Source organism: Bidens hawaiensis, unplaced genomic scaffold (genome assembly GCF_021521415.1).
Source record: "Bidens hawaiensis isolate Kalapana, Puna unplaced genomic scaffold, B.hawaiensis_p1.1 tig00001206_1, whole genome shotgun sequence".
In the NCBI taxonomy this organism is placed as follows: domain Eukaryota; kingdom Viridiplantae; phylum Streptophyta; class Magnoliopsida; order Asterales; family Asteraceae; genus Bidens; species Bidens hawaiensis.
Genome location: NW_027491069.1, coordinates 828,278 through 851,304, shown reverse-complemented (window position 1 = coordinate 851,304; position 23,027 = coordinate 828,278). Strand labels below are relative to the sequence as shown.

The 23,027-nt window shown below is 40.3% G+C and overlaps 2 protein-coding genes across 3 annotated transcripts; one reads left to right on the top strand and one right to left on the bottom strand.

Moving 5' to 3' along the window:
- Positions 1 to 5,884: 5,884 nt before the first annotated feature.
- On the top strand, positions 5,885 to 7,908 carry LOC143564452 (guanylate kinase 1-like). 2 transcript variants are annotated; one of them, XM_077051730.1, is made up of 10 exons: positions 5,885 to 5,933; positions 6,027 to 6,095; positions 6,184 to 6,254; positions 6,350 to 6,479; positions 6,578 to 6,940; positions 7,048 to 7,169; positions 7,231 to 7,366; positions 7,444 to 7,486; positions 7,577 to 7,664; positions 7,754 to 7,908. In XM_077051730.1, the coding sequence occupies exons 1-10, from the start codon at positions 5,931 to 5,933 to the stop codon at positions 7,830 to 7,832; spliced, it is 1,104 nt and encodes a 367-aa protein (XP_076907845.1). In that variant the 5' UTR covers positions 5,885 to 5,930; the 3' UTR covers positions 7,833 to 7,908. The 2 variants fall into 2 exon arrangements, with proteins under 2 accessions (XP_076907845.1, XP_076907850.1); XM_077051735.1 differs by lacking the exon at positions 7,444 to 7,486.
- Positions 7,909 to 10,981: 3,073 nt separating this feature from the next.
- LOC143564444 (small ribosomal subunit protein uS10y-like) lies at positions 10,982 to 11,668 on the bottom strand. Its single transcript, XM_077051718.1, has 3 exons — positions 11,552 to 11,668; positions 11,303 to 11,416; positions 10,982 to 11,200 (listed from the first exon to the last, which is right to left on the bottom strand). Exons 1-3 carry the CDS (start codon positions 11,661 to 11,663, stop codon positions 11,058 to 11,060), a joined length of 369 nt encoding a protein of 122 aa, XP_076907833.1. The 5' UTR covers positions 11,664 to 11,668; the 3' UTR covers positions 10,982 to 11,057.
- Positions 11,669 to 23,027: the final 11,359 nt, after the last annotated feature.

The following is a 23,027-nucleotide window of genomic DNA, read 5'->3' as shown; positions in this document are numbered from 1 at the left end:
AATTGCTTTTACAAATTATTACGTCTAACGATTATGTGATATTCTATTCTTATACACCTAATAATAAATTTACTAACAAATACGTTAAATTCATCCGATTAGTAAACATGCAATTCTCATAACTTTCTATTCATCCGATTTATTCTAATTATAAAAAAAAAAAGTTTTTACGTAAAATCATCGTAATTTACACATAAAGTCATAATTTTATATTTATTCAAATAAACAATCATATATGTTTATCTTACGAATTTATTAATTTCTGGCCGTGTGATACACCGGCCACTAACCTAGTTTCTTATATAAATAAATAAGCATAATAATTTTCTCTTCTATTCAGGTTTAATACATCAGTCATCAGACTTATAAAATTAGCATCCATATTTTATAGTCATTTGTTTCATTAAAAGAAGACTCGATGATATTATTCTTTATGATTTTAACAAAATTTAATATAATCATGCTAATGAAACTTTTAAGTCTTCTTAATATTTTTAGTAACTAGAGATGCATATTTTTCAAAGTGATGCAATATAACATTGTAACAAATATATAAATGACTACAAAAAGTTATATAAATAATGTATAAGTGATAACACAAAATTAACGCACGTTATACATAAAAATAATAAAACAAGATGTATTTACGTAAATTGCAATAATATTAGAGATTGAATTTCTTTGATATTTAACAATTGTAAATTTTATTTCCGAAGGATGGAATTCAACAAACAAGTAAATATTTTTGGTTGTATGGTTGTGTATTGTGTTACTAGGATATAGCCTGGGTGATACATAGGTGGCTAAAAAGTAAACAAAAATATTTAATTTAATAATATACATAATAACATATATTATGGATTTATGAGATATAAGATTAGTAAGAATTTTTTCTAAATAGTTTGTTGTTCGTATTTGCTAATTTTCGATTATGAGATGTTATAAGTATTTGCTTATTTATATTTTGTTGTTATTATTTGGTTTTTTCTTTTGTTGATATAAGTACTTGTTGGTATTTGTTGTTATTATTTTGTTCTTGATTTTGATTCTTTTGTTGTAATTTTTAGGTTTTTTTCTTTATTATTATAAATAATTGTTTATTTAGATTGGTATTGTAGTTGATATTGTTTCTTACGCTCTCATTTTTTTTATAAATTGACATTATTTTCTACGTTCTCATGTTAACACTAAAATGCACATGAACCTTCCCTCATAAAACTATATGCGTGTAAAACCTTTAAATAAATTCATTTTGGGTCATGCCTTATTGGACAAAAGAAATATACATAAACAATGACCAAAATAAATATGTTACAACAATCAAATCATCCAAAATGATCACACCGTTCCAAAAAAGTGTCAAGATACGTGATGATCAAGGGCGAGTTGAAAGTAGCCTAGCCGACACATATGCCAAGTTGTAAATATCACATCATCATCATCATCATCATCATCATCATCATCCTTTTTTATAAATTTCAATATCATATCATATCACGTCTAAACGAAATTCTTTTTATAAATTTCAATTTCTTTGTTGCCCTTTACCTTTCTTTCCTTTTTTTTTATAATAAACAATAAACTTCCCATTTACGTTCAAAGATTTCTTTTTTGTTAGAACGGAATAATCTGCACCATTTTCCCGTAATAAGACGTGAACCTTCACCATATATATAAAAGAACAATTTTTTTTCACTTTTATACCATATGGCATCGCATAAATCATTTTTCTCACAAGCTCATCAATTCACCCTTCTTATCAAAGTATCAAACTCAAAACCTTGGGTAGTGTTTGGTATGGATAAACGAGAAACATAATAGAATGAAACATTTTGAGGAAATGAAAAAAAAATTATCACCTGTTACCTCCTTCCTTCAATTACCCCAAAAACACCAACACCCTACCACCACCACCGCTGCCACCTATCGTTGCTACCACCACCAACACCCCTACCCCCGCCAACATCGCCACCCTTACCGCCAACACCGCATACTCACCCATCGCCACCAACCAGTGTCGGCCCAACCATTTTGGTGGCCTAAAGCATAAGAAAATTTTGAGGCTCTTACCAAGAATTAAAGAGATTAAATTATAGAATTTATAATTTTTATTTTTAAAATTTACGGAAGGATTATCGTGTTTCATATATGAGACTATAATACTTTGTATTTTTAATTAGAAAAATAACGAACTATATAGATAATATAGATTGTTAGGTGGATAACTAAAAAAAATGGAAATAACATAAATCAGAAATAACATAAAGAATCAACAAAATAAGAAAAATATCATTTATGTGACAGGAGAGGGAGTAGAACCTGGGTGGAGAGTGGGAAAGCTTAATTTTGGAAGTTATAAAACGTGCAGGTTAACCACTAGAGCAAAATATAATTTTATGTTATTTATCATATTACACATTATTAATAGCAGTTTCTCTATATATAAAAACTAGGTTAAATGCCCATGTCATACATGGGCTTGACAACTTAAATTCTGTAAGTGATAACTTTTGATAAATAAAGTTGAGTAATACATTAGTAAGTATGAAATAAAATTACAACTACTATTCACAATCTTAAAAATAAATTATAAATTTTTAAATACTTCTTTCGATACAACAATAGACGGTACACTAAAAATATGGTAACAACTAGAGTAAAATAGAATCATGAGAGCATAAACAGTACAATCGAAATAATACGAACCAGTCATCAATAGAAGAAAGCTTTCAGTCAGTCGAAATGTGCAATAAAAGAGAATCAATAAGGTTTTAATTGACAATATATTGACAGAAAGAAAGAGATTACGGTTATAGGGGAAAAGAAGGTGAGCTGGGTTCAGTTAAAGACCCACGTATTTTTAACAATGAACCCGCTAAGTAAGTTTTAGGAGTTAAGATTTTTCACATGCATGTAAATGTTTTCTTACATATAAAAATGATATAATTTATATAAGACAAATTAAATAATGAAAATGTTCAGTTTATAAAAATGTTTTATAAGCAAACATAATGTTTTTAAGAAATAAAATATGTTTTGTAAAAGCAATTAGAGAAATCATTAAACAAAAAATATATAAAAAGAACTTTAAAAATGTATAATTAATAGAAGAGAGAGGCGGGAAAAAATAGCAAGAAATGCATAAGGGAATGACATGTGGCATGAAAAAACTCTTATTTATTATATAGTATAGGTATAGATAGTTGGTTTTAAATGGGGGCCTTATGTTTTTAGGGGCCTCAAACCCTAGCTTGGCCCAACACTACGGTTGGCTGGCCCTGCCACCAATCATCGCCCCCTACCACCACTGCCACCCACCATTATGGCATGTCACCTACCACCATCACTAATGCCTCCACCCACCACCACCATTACGGCCCGTCACCTACCATCGCCACCGCCGCCACTCACTACCATTTTTATTTTTTCCTACATATTTTCCTGCATACCACGCTACACTATGTAATGTTTCATTTCATTCACACATAATAACCAAACATTTTGATAAAATGGTAATGATCTATCCATTTCTTTATTTATTCTATCTACCCGTACCAAACCTACCTGATTCGATGCAAAGTACAATGAACACTAAGAATATGTCTTCTAATTTCAAGTTGGACTATGATTTGTGGCTTCTAATTGGCGAACTATGACTCTCGAAGAACAACGAATCCTAAAAATGGAATTAGAACTATTTTTCTAATACACAGAATGAAAAGAACTAATATTCTATTTCACTTTCATTTCGTTTCTAACTAAACATGTCAAAGTAATAGAATTCAAGGGGCAGTCATCTTAGGCTTGACAACAAGATATTGATTATTTAATCATACCAGACACGTGTATTTGCAGAGGTAACAAGTGGATGAATCAGGTTCTTTCTAATTACGTGCACGAAGAATTTGAGAGGTGGGAGTGGGAGAATTGGTCTTGGGGCGGTTTGGTTCATTCGTGGGTGGACTATGGACCAGTTGACCACAGTCCACACACGTTGGTCTGGATGCTACAAGTGATTATTATTATTAATTTATTGTGTAGAATACAAGTTGCTTACGTGCTACATTAAATTCACTCATATTCACATATTTTTTTTTATTGGCTACGGACATTCACTCAATTATTTTTTATTGTCTCGTGTTGGTGTATTCAAAGACTGGAAAGAACTTAAAAGTCCAAAAACCCGAGAACATCCTTGAAGATATTATTAGTTTAAGTTTTTTATGGATAAAGAATAGCCAAGAAGGTTTGGATATAGATTGAAACAAATGAAAAATGTCTCTTTTGCAAAAGTGTTCCAATGCTGCGGCCAATGTTGCTAGCTTCTTGTTAGTAGGATTTTTGGTTTTGTTTTGTTGAATGGAAAGTTGTAGTTTAAAAAAAATATACTCTTTTTTCTAAATTACTTTAAAAGAAAATATGCTCCCATAGTCATGATAGGTGTTAAGCTATGATATTCACTCCGAGAAACAATAACCTTTAGTCCTTTACTACTCACTCATTTAATTAAAAAACTAACATTTATATACTTAACTTTAAAAAAAAACATTGGAACACATTTTGAAAAGTTAGTGACTTTTTTTCATTAAAAAAGTTTGAAATGGTTGTTAATGGAACACTTTGAAAATTTGATTACTAGGTGAATATTTCATTTTTTTCCCCTTCCAAATTTAGTTAAGATATTTTGTGTTCACCTAAATACCAACAATGCTATTGGTCAAGAAGCCAATAGACAATGGCTCGGGAAGGTTGAGCTCTAACCTCACTAGTCCAATGTTCACTAATCATCTATTAAAGTTAAGAAACTTGCTCACTATGCGGACGTTTAAGTTCACTTAATACCCTGCACTTTGAACACAAACGTTTTTTGATTATATAAAGTGATACATTCAAATATTTAGGATATTTAAATGTATATTTTGTTATTGTTTCATGTAACCTTTAGATTAGTGATTAACTAGTCGATAACAACATCAGCGATTTGAACTTTGAAAACATAAAACATTATTCAACATCTTGATACATTTAGCTCAAAGGCCATTTGGTATACATAATTAAGTAAGTAATATAGCAAATTCACATGACTTCCCGACAATTATCCAACTTTCCATAATATTTTTAAATTTAAGAGACAAATACACAAATCTAAGATTAAAAGAAAAGTTGTAAACCTTTATTTCAAATCAAAGACATCCTTTTCATACATTAACAAAAAAAAAAAAAAGTATGCAAGTTTTGTTGAATTCAAACTCGAATGCGGCCACATACATACATACATATACATACAGAGGCAGGCAGCCACCTTGATTCAACCCCACCACATTAACATACACACGCTGTCGACCTTCTCTTCTCTTCTCCAGCATCATCACTCGTTTCGTCCGCCGTATTTATTCACATTCCTATCCTAACCCTAATAACTCACCTATTCTTTAATTAAACCCATTCAATACAAATCACTCATATCTCTTCTTCTTCATATTCTCTTAATCTCTATTAATATTGCTTTGTTGCAGGTAATTTTCTTTTTATTTTTCGCTGATTTGATTTCTCTACTTTCTGCTCATTTTGGTGGGTATCAGTTTTTTTTAATTCCTCTGTTCTATATATTTAAAAAAAAAAAAAAAAAAAAAAAACAGGGTAATTGCTTTCTGGGTTGTTTATGTTTTCTTCTAAATTACCCTGTCGGGTTCATTGCAATTAGGGTTTGCTGAATTCTGGGTTTTGGGTTTGTTCTTCGGATCAATCTTTTATGTTTTATGCATAATAATTTGCACACTGATCAATTTTCCAGACAAAAAAAGATTACATTTTTATATGCTTTGTTGCAAGATTTTGAAATGGGTATGCATTTTTGTTTAATTATATTGAATTCTGATAGTTATGTTATTATCAGGTTGCATCTTTTGTCTGTTCAAGAGATTGTTTTAATGGTTAGTTAGATCTTTATTTCAGTGTTTTGAAAAAACCCATGTTGAAATTGTTTCAAAGTTTTTGATGATTTTTTGGGTTGTTTTGGATATAAGGGAAAAGCTCCAGCTTTCTTTGTCGAACTTAACGACTTTGAAACAGCAGTTACTGTCGGAAACAAAACGGTACGATGTTGAACCGAATCGATTCATTTCAACTTTCTTGAAAGCGTGTTATCTCGTTTTTAAAAAAAATATTAATTTATGCTTTCAGTATGTTATTTGTGGGACTGATGATCCGACATCGAGTGGAGTTCGTATTCTCAATAAGTTAACCAGTGAATGGTGTGTTTCTGAGTCGTTTTATTTAAGTTTTGCTTTGTTTTAACTTATGTTATTGACGATTACAAGCCATTAAATCTTTATTTTTTCACCTACAGGGTGATCCCAACGGTTCTAGGAACAAAACCGGAACCATTCAAGGGCCACTCGAGTGTGCTTTTGAATAAAGATAGAATCTTGATTATCAAACACAATTCCATATCTAATGAATCCATGTGGTTTCTGGAGGTGGGTGTTTCTTAAAATCCAAATATTATCAACCTTTATGTAGTTTTCATTTTTCACTAATCTTGATCTTGAAATGAACGTTCGTTACGTATTATTAGGTGGACACACAATTCATTCGGGACCAGAAGAAGAAACTTGAAACAGAAGTTGTCGGTTGGAGTAAGGGAGTTATTGGCGATTCTGACCAGCCCGTAGTGATTAGTGGCCCGTCTGGAGTCGGTAAGGGTACCCTAATTAACATGCTAATGAAAGAATTCCCATCAATGTTCGGGTTCTCGGTTAGCCACACGACTCGTGCTCCAAGAGAGAAGGAGCAAAACGGGGTCCACTATCATTTTACCAAGCGCGATGTTATGGAGGAAGATATTAGATCCGGGAAGTTTCTAGAACATGCTGATGTTCATGGTAATCTTTATGGTACTAGCATAGAAGCTGTTAATGTGGTTGCTGATGCTGGAAAGGTCCTTATTATGCATTCATCAACTTATTTTTAGTGTTCTATGTTAAATATAGACGAAAAGATCGATACTTTATGAATAGTTATTGAAATTTTGAGACGGTTGTGTAGAGATGCATTCTTGATATTGATGTTCAAGGAGCAAGATCCGTGAGGGCGAGTTCACTTGAAGCTACTTTCATTTTTGTTTGCCCGCCTTCATTTGAGGAGCTTGAGAAGCGCCTTCGTGCAAGGTTTGAATTTTATCTTAAATCATGTTACTAAAACAAGTTTTGACTTTTATATGGTCAATAGAGGGACGGAAACCGAAGAACAGATCCAGAAAAGACTTAGAAACGCGAAGGCTGAACTTGAACAAGGAAAGTCTTCGGGCCTTTTTGATCATATTTTGGTGAACAACGATCTTGAAGCTTGTTATGAACAACTTAAGGTGAAACATAAATTGGAAGGTTTGAACTGTACGTGCATTTTAATTTTATCTGATAAACTGTTGTGACTTTGGTGTAGAATATCTTGGGCATTGGTGAGAGCATGAACACTGTCTCAATAAGTATGTGCATAGAAATTTAAAGTTACACATTTTATTTTGCATCATTTATGCAGATTAATCATATTATTGGCGTTACTTTGTTGAATGCAGCTAGCAAGGTGTTTGATTTGCCTGTTGACTTCTCATTATCCAAAGTCAATGAAAAGGTCCTCATAAACCACGAGGCTGCTGAACAAATGTAAGTATTTGCATAATTCATATTTCATGCATCAAAGTCATGTTTGAAGTTTGATTCACGAGGTTTATTCACATAAATGTCTCTTGCAGGGTTGTTGATTTATCTTCCATGAAAGGAGGTGCGCCTGGACGAACAAGAGGATTGGATATATATGTTTATGACCCATAAACGGCGGTGACTTGTAAACCGATTTTTACTCATGATTTATCATTTTGTTTCTTATTTTAAGGTAGGCAAAAGAAAGTGACATGTAGCTAGTAAAGCCCATTTTGTGTTGGGGATTTCAAAATAGCAACCTGGATAGTCGTGTGATAACTTTCAGATTAAAAGTTATTTTGGTGGTTCTCCAAAACACTTTAATCGGATAACACTCTAAATTGAGACAAGAATTTCGTATGGAATTTGTGAGGAAGATGAACCAGAAAGAGCGTCAATCAAAATATGAACGATATATTAAAGCTAGGGCAGTTTCAAAGTTAGATAACAAAATTCAAAATTCGTTAATAAATAAACTCCAAATTAAACTTATGATTATGTGTGACATAATAATGATTTTCATTTTTCTAATGAAATTTTAATGAAGCAGTATTAACGAAAATAAAATTTTTCCAAACTGACCTGACAGCTTAACCCCAGCCAGGCACTGCCCCTTGGACCCTGCTAGGGGCTGCCGCCCCTAGAACTCCACAACCGGGGGCGCTGCCCCGGACCCCGTTCGTTAGGGGCCCATTTTGTGTTGGGGATTTCAAAATAGCAACCTGGATAGTCGTGTGATAACTTTCAGATTAAAAGTTATTTTGGTGGTTCTCCAAAACACTTTAATCGGATAACACTCTAAATTGAGACAAGAATTTGTGAGGAAGATGAACCAGAAAGAGCGTCAATCAAAATATGAACGATATATTAAAGCTAGGGCAGTTTCAAAGTTAGATAACAAAATTCAAAATTCGTTAATAAATAAACTCCAAATTAAACTTATGATTATGTGTGACATAATCATGATTTTCATTTTTCTAATGAAATTTTAATGAAGCAATATTAACGAAAATAAAATTTTTCCAAACTGACCTGACAGCTTAACCCCAGCCAGGCACTGCCCCTTGGACCCTGCTAGGGGCTGCCGCCCCTAGAACTCCACAACCGGGGGCGCTGCCCCGGACCCCGTTCGTTAGGGGCTTCGCCCCTAACATCATAGTAAACTAAAGAAAGCGTGCACTCCGCACATCCCGAACTTGCTTAATGTTTACTATGATTAAATTGATCGACCAGTTAATCCAACTACACTAAAATACTAACATTTTGTGGGATATTTTTTTAAACTTGATGAATTATGATTCATGAGAATTTCAGTTTTGGGGATGAGAATTGGCCATATATCTTTTTTGGCTGTAATATGAAAGTGAGGGCAGATTTGTTTGTTGGTGTGAGGTGTCATTGTGTGATTGAGTGGTGAGTGTAATGATGGTTTTATGTGGTACTTGGTTGCTTGCTAGTTAGGCTGAGGGGTGTGGGGCGCTAACCGGGGCGCTAGAGCCCCTCCGCTCGCGCCCCGGGGCGCTAACCCCACACCACCGGGGCGCGAGCAGGGGCGCGAGCGCGGAAATCCAGGCAGGCGTGAGGCTGGTCGCGGGAGAAGAGAGATAAAAGGTGTCTTGGAGTTCGAAAAAGAGCCGTTGAGGGGTGTGGAATTAATTAAAAATATATATTAGCTGGAGCCCCTCCACACCAGGGCCAGGGGCTCCAACGGGGGCTCCAACACCCCCCTTATCCAGTTTCTCTCTCTGCCACACGTCATAATATTATTGGCTGGAGCCCCCACTAGAGCCCCCATTAGAGCCCCTCACACCCATTAGCCTTACAACTACCATTGTCAGCTTTTGGCAAACATGTGAAATTGGTACTTCACCAATCACACACTTGCATAAAATTTTTAACCACTTGTTGCAAACTATAAGCATGTGATGAATCATGAATATGTGGTCAAAATGTAAGATCATGTGTAAGGTTGATGTTTGGTGTTTTTCTTTTTGGGTAATTGGCAAGTAGTTTAAATCTAGGATCTCTTAAAGAGATTAAAGGGTTCAAGTGACTCCACACTTTATTCAAATTTATATGTAGCGGCTACTTGCATATTACACAATTTTGGTTGAACTTAGACTATTTTTAGCAAGTAATGGAGTGGCTAAACTGATTTCCTTCCAATAAGGTTAGGATTTAAAAGTCTATTTGGAGCATACTTATGTGAATTCCTTTTATAAGGATTTTAAATCATTATTCATTTAAGGTTAGGCGTCGGGGCTCACTTACACTATTTCTTTCTCTCTCTTTCAAGTTTTTTATATTGGGCCTTTTATTTTTTGTTTCAGGACTTTTTCATAGAACCCAACAAAACTCATTTTAACCAGACAAAAGTAATTTTGGTAATTAGAATCAACAAAAATCGAGATTTAAATTATGACCTTTTGTGAAAAATTATCACGCGTCCCTCACACCTAAATTATCCTGCGATCAATTGGTATTAGATATTTATGGAACTCGTATTTTAATAAATTATAAACGTGTAGGAACTCATAAAAGAGTAGGAAACAAGAACAAGGCAAGATGGACCTACGAGGCTACAAACGTGAGATGGAGCAAGAGTTTTATTAATTGTATGACTGCGACATATGTCTCAAGCTGCTTTTATTATTAATAGTTTTGAATTTTGAACAATTGTCATCACGTTTTATTTTGGCGAAGAATATATATAACACATGATATTTCTTGCCGTTTTTACCATTGGGGAGGGTTGTCCAGCGAACCGGTTTTGGCCAAACCATCCATAGTTTCATACACAGCGGCTTGATTAGAAGGTTTTTTCTCTACTGATTTATGCAAGACTTCTTCCCATAAGTTAACAAAGAAATTAACATACCACACCTCGTTAACTTGGATTTGGAAGGTAACACGATTGTAGGTTCGGCAAATGACACGAATTTAGGTTGATGATATGATTGAGAAGAATTTAGACCTCGTGTTAATCATCAGCAAAGATACAAAATACAAATTCTACCACTTTACTATTTTTAATCCACCAACTTCATAGTTAATATAGTTTTGTTTTTAGTTGACTTCGACCATACTGAAACACCTTTGACTGCATTATCCTTTTATAATTCTTGAACGATTTTAAAAGACTGTCAATTTATATCAAAACACTTTAACTAAAACAAAGGCAACTTGAATTTGGACTCAAAATGAGCCCTTTCCTACGACTTGGTGTAACATCAAGAAAAACATATGATCAATTCTTCCAAGTAATTATAGCAATCCCAAAATTGTAATCCTTCACGTAAATAAAAAATTAACCACGGACCTTAAGGCTGAGCAAAAACTAAAAAAAGAGCAGCTCGTCTAAGGATCGGCAATGGTGACTTCAACCTCAACACCAGGTTCAATGGTGATTGAGGTGATTTGCTTCACAACGTCCGGTGAGCTGAAAAGGTCGATAACCCGTTTGTGCACACGAAGCTCAAATCTGTCCCAGGTGTTTGTCCCTACAAAACCAAGCAAATAATGCAACAAGTTAAACTGTAGAAGGCGGAAAAGCGCCAATCTGGTTGTCATCCACAAGTAGGGAAGGGATAGAAGTGAATTACCTTCACCGCAAGGAGACTTCCTTGTTGTGATGTGAAGAACCTTGGTTGGCATTCGAACGGGTCCTTTGACTCTTAGTTTCTTGTCTTTAGCACCACGAATCAAATCCGAACAAACTGCAGTTTAAAACACAAAAAATAAAACAAGCGGTTGCAACAATGATCAATTTGACCTATCTAGATAACCAAAGTAGATGTTAAAAATATCCGACTGCAATGGAATATATAAAACCATAGTTAAAGAAATAATACCTTTTTCTAGGTTGTTAACACTCTTGGAGGAGAGAGTGATTCTAATCTTGTGAATCTGTTCTTGGGACTCTTCCAGCCCCGGCTTTGTCGGCTTCATTGCAGCGTACGCCATTTTCACTTCTGTATCATATAATAATAATAATAATAACAATAATAATAATAATTTTTTGTTACAAATGTTTAATTCTTGACACACTCAGCAAGTTAAAACTCAAAATGCCATCTTCTAGTGTTGGCATAACAAGCTTAAGCATCATCAATTTCTAACACTGGGACATCAAGCTCAAAAATTCAAATGGCACAATGCTGCTAGTTCTATCACATAATTATCAGTACAGACAGACAGTAAAGAATTAGCATAAAAAGCAACAATTGAGCACATTAAACCATAAACTGACTGACTATACGTCTAGTTGCTTAAAAGTTTATCCGTCCATAATCAATCATTTACATAAAGTCAAAAACAATTGGCGGATCTGAATACTGGTAAATAAATTACAGAGTAAACAAATTGAGAGGGCCGTAAGCGTACATTTAATATATATGAAACTGTATAAGAACCTGCAAATTACTCACTCCGGCAAGATACAGCTGCTTGATCTTCTTGCTCTGCCTGATGAAACCCTAGTTCAGGTTATAGCCGTCTGAGAGAAGATGGAACCGGCCCTAAATGGTAGGCCCACATATAACTGGGCCTCATTAAGTTGATATTCGTTGATACTTGAGAGGTGGGGAAAAAAACTTTCCTGGACCCGACCCAGTGTGCCTGACCCGTGGGTACGGATAGAGGTGCAAAAAAACCCGAATCCGGAACCAGACCAGAAAAAAAACCTGGAACCGGTTGTTTTATACCGGAGTTTTTAATACCCGTACCCGACCCTACCCATAGGGTAAGGATAGGGTATGCATTTTAGTACTAAAACCCGTACCCAAAACCGGGCCCGATTTATACCCGGCAATACCCAAAAACCCGAACCGGGCTTTTCAAATACTGATCTAAACCTGAAATTACCCGAAAAATACCTAAAAATACCCGAAAATACCCCTAAAAATTGCAACCCCTTAAAAAAATCCAATCTATACCTGGAAAAAAACTCAAAAAAACCCAAAAATAGGGGTTTTTCAATACCCGAAAATAAGGTATTCAAATACCCAGTGTTAGAATACCCGGCTCTATGCCCAACCCGAACCCGATGCATAGGGTATGGTTGTTAGAGACAATACCCGGACCCGAACCCGACCTGGGTATTACCAATACCCGATTTCCAATACACGGTCATACCCGAACCCGGTTCCATATCCGAACCCGGGTATTTGAAAAACCCGATTTGTGCACCTCTAGGTACGGGCAAGGTTTCAGTTTTTTAGAAAAATCATATCCGGATCCGCTCGAACCTATACCACCTCTAACTAGAGATGTACAAAAAAACCGGTTTCGACCAAACTGGGTGTCAAACCGACCTAGCCCTCCGGTTCTAAACCAAACCGAATTGATTTGGACCAGTTTGACTTTTCATGCTCCTAAACCAGGTCAAACCGATTGTGACCAAACCAGTTCGATTTGACAAAAAAAAAACTGGTGTGCACACACCTCTACCTCTACCCAATCAAAACCCAAACCCAGTCCGGCCAAAACCTGATAAAATCCCGTCAAAACCCCGACTATGACTGGAACTGATTCCTGAAAATACCCAATTTGTGCACCTCTCTGTTGAGCTAGCCTGCCAGGTAATGTACTGCCGTGACTTTTATTATTATGACTATATAATGATACTAATAGAATTACTAAGTTAATAATCATTTAAATCAATAGTTACATACATGACAAGCATTATGTCTTTAAAAAAAATAAAATATAACTAGAAGCTGATCAATCTCGATAATCTCAATTATCAAATTTAATTACTTTGGTTTTCCATCAAGTAATAAATGTAGACGACATGATATCAAACTCGCTACCATTTGTTTCTCGTCCCTTTAGGGATATCCGATAAAATTGGAAGACTAGCATGACCCATATGGCCATTTGCAAGGATGACACGCACAATTTGTTTCGCGCCTTTGATACCTCAAAGACATGCATATAAACATGTTCCACTAGTGGTCATGTTAGGATAGCAACACACACCAATATGTAAAGGGATGGTCCATATGCATACCACTGTTAATAGAGGTGCACAAAATCAGTTTTTTAGGGTTTACTACTCCACAAACGGTTTTGCCAAACTGGCTACCATATTGGTTAAACTATTTTTTTAGACTATTAAAGATAAGTTGTCATCATATTAAACGTTATGTGTTCCTTTACTTTCGTAGTTTCGTTCATATATCGACTTTGTGCATATAAAGGTTGATGATTTGTTTTGGAGGTCCTGTTTCGAGTCTTTGGACCTTTTGCTATATGTGGGCACCAGTGGGACATTCGTATCAAAGGCATCTCCACACTATATCCATATAAAGATAAATATATCTATCTTATACTGTTTATGGTAAGCGGATGCCCTGTACATGAGGAACATGTGGTTAACATTTTAATACCTTACTGTTATAAAGTAAAAGCCTTTCAAGTTCCTGACTCAATCATAAAAGTAAGACTTGAGTTTAGGTTTGGTAGTTTGTGATTTGTGAATATGATAAAAGTATCACGCCAAATTTCAGGCTTGATCAAAAGTTAATCAACTGATAACTAATAGTGGGGTATTTAGTAAGGTAGCATAGTCATAACCGAATGTCGGACAACTGACATGATCGCCTTACCCTTAACTAAACTAATGGTGGCATTGACATGATTGTCTTACCCTTGACACCGGGAGTAACAATAAACTATCGCCTTACACATCAATTAACACATTACACTAAAATGGAAACTTAAGTGCCATGCATTAAAATCAAATCAACATTCAAATATTTTAGCACGTGTTAACACTTAACAGTCAAAACACTAATCCCACTTGTGTTAACATAATGACTTGCATGACATTGTTCTTGACACAAGGTATTTAAAAACGAACCAGGTTTGTTGCGACCCGTTTTAACCTAACCCATTTTACCACCTTTGCACAAATAGGTAGGTCCCAGCAGAGCCCAGTTGGACCCGCAAGACTCACCTTGAACAGGGACGTCTGCGCAATGACCAACTGCTCCAGCAGGACACACCATGCTCAAAGAACCTTACGCGCAGTACGCCAGCTGTACCCGCAGGGAAAGCCTCCCAATGGTGAAGTACCCCGCCTGTTCCCGCAGCTGCGGATACAAGCCATCAGGGAAGGCTACCCGCACTAACAGCAAGGCTACACGCACAAGGCATTAGTTACTTCAGTAGTCACATGAAGGAATGAGCAAGGCGGGAACACTCCCGCCTAAATGAGCCAGTCCGTATGCTTCTGGAAGGTCTTTCGTACTATACCAACTAAGGTATGGGCGGAACAGACAGTTTGACCAGAGCAGCCCATGAACTAATCACAGGGTGACAGCTCACCGACAACAATACGAGGAGGAGCACCCTCTAGTACTGTTTGTCACTATTAGCCGCTGCCTACTCACCAACCCTTACGATGGGACGCGCGCAGCCTACAGTTGGTGGAACAGTGTGTAGCCGGCAGTAAAGGAACAGTATACAGCCGACCTTATTACTGTTGGCCGTAACCTATCCACCAACCAGCATGGCCTATGCGTGGTCCACTGTTGGTAGAACAGGAATACTATTCAGCCGGCTGTACCTGCTTGGAAACCTACCTTCGGCTATAAATACTCCAACACCTTGGAATGGTAAGGACATTATCTGATATCTCAATCTTATCTAGCAATCTCTTAATATACACTTATATTCAGAGCAATCTAGTCTGATTCTCACGCCGGAGGGTGGTCACAAGGAGGAACCCCCCCTTCTCAGTGACGAGCTTACGGTGTCTGTTTTGCAGGTTTCCGGAAGAACAACCTTCTCTGCTGAACCTCATCCGTGGGAAACATTACTTAACCCCCAGATTATCTATAATCTGTCCAGGGTTCACTTAGTGTTTCTTCATTGGCGCCATCCGTGCATAAAAAGCTAGAACTAATTTTTAGTCTTTTCAAAGTTTCTGAAGAAATGGTTAACGTTACTCCGGTCCCAAGACCAGTAAGTGACCAAGAAACCCCGGTGACCACAACCCCAGTAACTGGGAACACCGGTGGTTACACGCTTCACGCAGGCTAAGACGATATTTTCAGGGTCACCCAATCACCATTCTCTCAAACTTCAAACTTGCAAACGTTCTAGGCAAACCCGAGTTATCGGGACGCCTAGCCAAATGGGCAATTGAGTTGGGGGAATACGCGATAAAGTATAAGCCAAGACCAGCCATAAAAGGCCAGGTTCTGGCCGACTTTATTGCAGAAGTGCCTGCATCGCGGGAAAAAAAGTGCCAGGAAGAGGCTCAACCCTCTCCAGCACAAGACATCAATGATGTCTGGCGACTCTACACTGATGGAGCAGCCAGTAACGAGGGTTCAGGCGCGGGGCTAAAGCTAACCAACCCAGCAGGCCAAGAATACACTTACGCTATTCGACTGGATTTTCCAAGTACGAATAACGAAGCCGAATATGAAGCATTCCTGGCTGGGCTGAGAATTGCGCGTAAGATGGGAGTAAAAAACTTGGAAGCCCACGTGGATTCCATGTTAGTAGCCAATCAAATCAACGGGACGTACACGGCCGTGAACGACACAATGGCCCTGTACCTCGCACAAGCAAAATCCCTTATGCGCGATTTCAATGACTGCAAAGTCATACACGTCAAGCGAAGTGAAAACAAATCTGCGGATGCGTTAAGCAAGCTTGCATTATTAGCCTTCACCCACATAGGAAAGGATATCCGCATTGAACTCCTCGAGACACCATCGGTCCCGCACAAGGAAATTTGTGTCATCCAAACAGGCACGGAAACATGGATGACACCAATAATAAAATACCTTGCGACAGGTACACTACCGGAGTCCAAAACACAGGCAAGAAAACTACGCTGTAAAGCACTGAATTATCAACTCATCGATGACATCCTTTACAGACGTAACTTTCTTGGCCCACTCTTAAGATGCGTGGACAACCAGGATGCTGACTACCTCCTAAGGGAAGTACACGAAGGCATCTGTGGAGTACACGCAGGTCCCCGCGCTGTTGTAGCCAAGCTAAACAACGCGGGATACTTTTGGCCGGGGATGCATACGGATGCACTGGCATACATCAGAAAATGCAGGTCTTGCCAGCTTTACGCACCCAACACGCACCGCCCGAAGAATGAACTTGTTCCAGTCACTTCTTCATGGCCATTTCAGAAGTGGGCCATCGATGTGACAGGCCCATTTCCTACAGCAGCAGGAAATGTTCAGTTCCTAGTGGTAGCCATCGACTACTTCACCAAGTGGATAGAAGCAAAACCATTAGCCCAAACAACCGCGAAACATATCAAAAAATTTATTTGGGAATTTATTATTTGTCGTTTTGGACTTCCACAGAATTTGGTGAGCGATAACGGCACCAACTTTGCTGACAAGAAGCTACAACAGTGGCTGAAAGAGCTTCAAATCACCCACACCTTTACCTCAGTGGCACACCCGCAAGGTAACGGTGAGGTGGAAAGGGCAAATAAGAGCATCGTCGAATGCATAAAGAAAAGACTATTGGAACACAGATCCGGCTGGGTGGACGAGCTTCCGCACGTCCTTTGGGCAAACAGAACGCTGAAGAAGGCCAGTACGGGAGAAACCCCGTTCAGCCTCACTTATGGCACTGAAGCCATGGTCCCGGTCGAAATTGGTTTACCCTCACCAAGGGTCTTGATTCAGCCAGAAGACAATGATGCGGAAAGACGGTTGGATCTTATGCTAACCGAGGAACGCAGAGACTTAGCCGCAGTGCGTGAAGAGAATTACAAGCGACAAATGCAAAAGTATTACAACACGCGGGTAAAACTCTGCAACTTCAACATAGGAGACTACATACTGCGTAACAACGAGGCTTCGAACCAAGAACGCCCGGGAAAGCTGGCCCCGGTCTGGGAAGGGCCATACATTATCAAAGAAGTCCTGGGAAAGGGCGCATACCGGCTCGAAAGGCTCGATGGCACTCCCATCCCAAGAACATGGAATGGAGCTCAATTACGCAAATGTTATATGTAGATCAATTCCAAACTTGTAAAGAAAAGGCCTAGAGCCACTTCTAATGGAAATGATTCTCCTTTCATAATGTGTTGATAACTTTACCTTTATACTTATAAACTTCCCACACTGGTGCCGGTATTCACCGCATAAATGGGGAAGAAGTAAGTCGTTACGTGTGGAAGGCGGCAAAACCCGCATAAACACAACGATAAAAATAAGGAAAACCTACACGCAGGTCAGATGTAAGTAAAGTTTAGCCATCCTTGTAAGTGCAAGTGACGGTCTTACCCGCACAATCACGAACAAGGAAGCAAAACTTCAACCTATCATCTACCACGTTCAAAGGTTATCCTAAAAAAGGATGAGGAAAACCTACACGCAGGTCAGATATGGTTAAAGTTTAGCCATCCTACTAAGTGCAAGTGACGGTCATACCCGCACAATCACGAAAGAGGAAGCAAAACTTCACACCTATTATCTACCACGTTCAAAGGTTCAACTTATTCTGAAACACTTGGAAAATTGCTAATTTAAACTAAAGTATGCAAGTCATATAACGTTTATAAAGCAAGGAATCCAATGAAAGAAGCGGTAATAGCCGCACAAAGATTTATATTTCATAAATACTCGTTACAACAATGGCCGGGTAACTACCCGCCTACAAGAAAATAAAACTATACAAGCTAAATCTATCCTAGCAGCGGGAAGGGATCTTCAGGATCAGGCTTCAGGGCCACTTCCGCTTGGACCAGCCCCATCAGTAGAGCGTGGCAGTTCAAGGAAAGCTTTGAGGATAGCTAGCCCATCATCAGCAGCAGCAACTTCGTTTACCTTCTCCACCACCGGATGCGGGAAGGCGGCGTATTGATTTACTGCTTGGTCATATATGGCTTCGGTATCTACATCGAATAAAGGGAAGTTGGAAGGCGGGATGCCTTTCTCAACGAACCCTAGACCAAGCAGGAAGCCGGCCTTTTCCCCATCCTCGTGAGAAGCGTTGAGGGCTGCGCTCATAGCATCGTCGTAAGATGTCTCTGAGAAGACACGATGCACAACCTACAAAGAAAAAATACAAGTGTCAGAACCTATTTACAAAGAAAAGCGTAAAGACATGAAAACTTACCTGAGACAACGCTTCTCGAATAAGCCATTCCTTGGCAACCAGAGCCTCTTGGAGGGCAGCTTGAGCTTCGTTACGGGCGCGTTCGGCTTCATTCTTGTTGAGGTTGGCAAGCAACACTTCTTTAGCCGCAGCCTCTTCGACGCCCTTTAGCTTACGCTCGGTATGGTCAAGCACCCCCCTCTGGTCCAAGATTTCTTGAAGCTTCTTAGCATCCTCCATCGCCAAGGCATCATGAGCCTGCTGGAGAGCCTCTAATTTCGCTTTAAGTTCTTCATTCTCCACGCGCAGAGGCTCAGCAACAGCTTCAGCCTTGGTGGCCCTCTCGGTTGCGTTCCTCGCAGTTTCCTTAGCCAGCCGAAGCTGTTCATTAACAGCTTGGGCAGCCTTGGAACGGGCCTCGAGTCGTGCCTGAACTTCAACCTCAAGGGCCTTGAAGGCCTTCTCCTTTTCCGCAGCTATAGCGGAAAGCCTTTGGTTCTCCTCCCGGATGGCCCGCGCCTGAGCAACTTCTTTAAGGCGAGCTGCTTTTAACTTGTCGTTTTCACGACAAAGCAGCTCGACGCGCGGCTGCATCCGAGCAAGGAGAACCCGAAGCTCATTGGTTAGCCTACCCTCCTGGTAGCTAGCCATGGCTTCCCCCAACGCACCACTAGGAGCAGCGTGACGAGCCCATTCCAGGCACTCCACAGGGGTGCGGAGGGTTGTTCCTCGGCGAATGTTCCATCGTGGAACATACACTTCATTGGAATCCGACACTGCAAAAAACAAAAAGCAGTTAGGAAAAGATGATAAAAAATATATGTAAAAAAATGGGCCAAAAGAACCCTACGCAACTGTAGGGTCAATTACAGGCCGATAGCCGCCGAACCCATCACCTGAACCCAACGGAAATCCATCCAAGAGGTCAGGCAGATGGGAAGGTGGCGGAGAGATGCGAGAACCCCCATGCGTACCTGATGGATCGGCCGTTGTTGCCGATGGCGGGGGCATCGTAGCAGCCGACGAGGTCGCTGCAGCGGAATCCGCAGCAATCGTAACCGCCGGCTCAGTGAAAGATGCAGTAAAAATCGCACTCACGGCCGGCGGTGACGTCATCTCGACTGGAACAGTCGGCTCAAAGGAGTGAGCAACTGAACCAGTGGGCGCAGGCGCAGCCGCCTGGGTCGTCGCCTCGGGTAGGCTGACCGGACCTACCGTCATTGGCGTGGAGGTACCACTCTGCGCTCCACCCTGGAATGCGTCAACATCCACGCCTGCGTAAAGAAGATAAGTGTTAACGATATTAAGCTATGGAGATAAAAGCAAAAGAAAATTGTACTTACGGGTTTTCTTGAGCCTGAAGGTACGGAGAGGCGGGGACGAACCCGATGGAGCCGGCCTCTTTGCGCCGGTTACCGTCGTCTTCTTGGGCTCTCCGGAGGTGACAGTCACAGCCTACGGAGCAGTGGTCTTATCACCACCGGGATTCCCCGCCACCTCTTCGCTCTCGGTCTCCGAATCAGACCGAGGCGCTGGATCGGCAGTGGAGGCCTTCTCCTTCCCCTTCCCGCCGGCAGCCTTCTTCTTCCGCACCAACGGAGGACCATCTGCGGATTCCTCATCAGAACATACGATTAGAGGAATTCCAGCAGAGGTTTCAACATTGAGGGGTCGAGGGTCGAAGAGCGCCTTACCTGGCCGACGGGCGCTAAGGATCTCATGGCCTAGCGGATAGACCTCCACGAACCGATCCGCCGTTTGTTCGAGGATGGGCAACTCGTTCTCATCTAGAGCGCGAGTACCCATCCGTGCGGGACCGTCAGCCTCCCGCGGGTTTAGGAGCGACTGCAGGTCGTTCCCCTCTGAAATAAACAGGAAAGAAGTTAGAAGAAATTCAAAATCAACAAAAGGGAAAAAGGCATACCGTAAGGAACAGAGTTCGAACCGTATTCGAGGACGATCGGAATCTTGCGCGCATCAGCCTCCTTCCACACTCGGCTCATCCCCAGCATCACCATCCCGGACTCCGCAAACCGGTAAACCGGAGATTGGACCCGAGATATCTTCGCAAACCATTCCGCCTCCTGGTAGTTGGGGGCGTGATGGCTGGGAAGTGCTTGCCCGTTTTTGAATTTCATGGCAATGGGGATGGCGCGAGCGGATATGAAGAAAAACTCACTCTTCCACGCGCGAAGACTGCGCTCGGTCGCACAGATCTTTAAACCCTTAATCCGGGTTGACAACGTGTACCACCCCTGGATGCACCTCCAAGTATAGAAGGTCATCAGGCGGTCAACATAGGGCTCGACGCCCAGTATCCGGCACACCCACTCGAAGTGGCGAATCTTGGCGATCGCCATGGGGTGCAACTCGGTCAAATGAACACCGTGCCTCTCAAGGACACGGTAAACAAACTTTGTCAATGGGAACCTAAGATTCCCATAAACAAAGAATGCTGCATAAACCCCGATCTTGCCTCTGGGGGCATCGTACACGGTATGATGGGGTTCAGGAAACTCAGGCTCGAGAGACTCGAGCATGAACTTCCTGACGACATACCGGTACAGATCGCCAGGCAGAGCACACTGGCACTCGCCAGCAGTACTCTTATCATCGGCTGTAGATTCAACATCTCGAGACGACATCTTGTGAAGAAAAGAAGAAAACGATTTCGGGAGAATGCTTGCCTGAAAAGGATGAGTATTCGCCGGAAATCGCTTAAAAGATGAAGAGAAGATTGAAAGTGTGGATTACAAAGAACCCTCTCCCCCTTTATATACTAATCGCAATTAATGCGGTGAAATTAATGCGGAGGAGAGAGAAAACGAAGGTGCAATGAAACTGTGACACGTGGCAAAAAGCAAGCTGGCAACAGCTGTTGACAGGACGCATACCATTAATTTCGCGGCCACGCGCCCGAAAAATCGCGCCCACGCGCCTGAAAAAGCGTCTGGAATGACCATGTACTGTCATGTCACCATAACTTCCTGCACGACCTGACACAGTCAGAAGAAACCGTCGCACGACGTTTCAGATGTTTGGACTGTTCCTATGATTCCACCAACTCTTCGAATTTCGAAATTCAAAATTCAAAAATATTCAAAAGTAAGCGGGAAAATACCCCTTACCGTGGCAAACAAGTAACCGTAAGACGGATGCGGGTACAGTGTAAAGGCAAAACCCTTCACATACCTAGCACCCGCAGGGAATTGAAGCCAAGAATAACTTGGCAACCAAGTAACCGTCAGACGGATGCGGGTACAGTGTTAAGGCAAAACCCTTCACATACTTAGCACCCGCAGGGAATTGACGCCAGGAATACCTTGGAAGTGAAGTAACCGTAAGACGAGTGCGGGTACAATGTCAAGGCAAAACCCTTCACGTACTTAGCACTCTGCAGGGAATTCAAACCAAGAAGGATCTTCTGGGCCATGCTTGCGGAAACGTGAATAACATTCCCGCACGACGGGAACGTCGAGAACTATATTGTTTGAAACTCCAAGATGGAATTGGTGGTTTTAACATAAATGATCACTATGTCGAAAACCACCAAGACCCCATGGAGAATCCACACAAGTGGGACTCAACGCTCCTGACGTGCGAAGAGGTTACAAACCTACCCGCTTCACACCCAAAGATCAAGCAGAAAAGTCGGGAATTTCTGCGTGACATCAGGAAAACCGCGGGATGAATCACCACGGAAAACCGAAAAACTATACCCTTTTCAAAACCCCTTGCTAAGTCCAAAAGTTCACCTCACTTTATTAAACATTCATGAGAAGAACATTGGACTGGGGGGACTTGAAGAGGTAGGTCCCAGCAGAGCCCAGTTGGACCCGCAAGACTCACCTTGAACAGGGACGTCTGCGCAATGACCAACTGCTCCAGCAGGACACACCATGCTCAAAGAACCTTACGCGCAGTACGCCAGCTGTACCCGCAGGGAAAGCCTCCCAATGGTGAAGTACCCGCCTGTTCCCGCAGCTGCGGATACAAGCCATCAGGGAAGGCTACCCACACTAACAGCAAGGCTACACGCACAAGGCATTAGTTACTTCAGTAGTCACATGAAGGAATGAGCAAGGCGGGAACACTCCCGCCTAAATGAGCCAGTCCGTATGCTTCTGGAAGGTCTTTCGTACTATACCAACTAAGGTATGGGCGGAACAGACAGTTTGACCAGAGCAGCCCATGAACTAATCACAGGGTGACAGCTCACCGACAACAATACGAGGA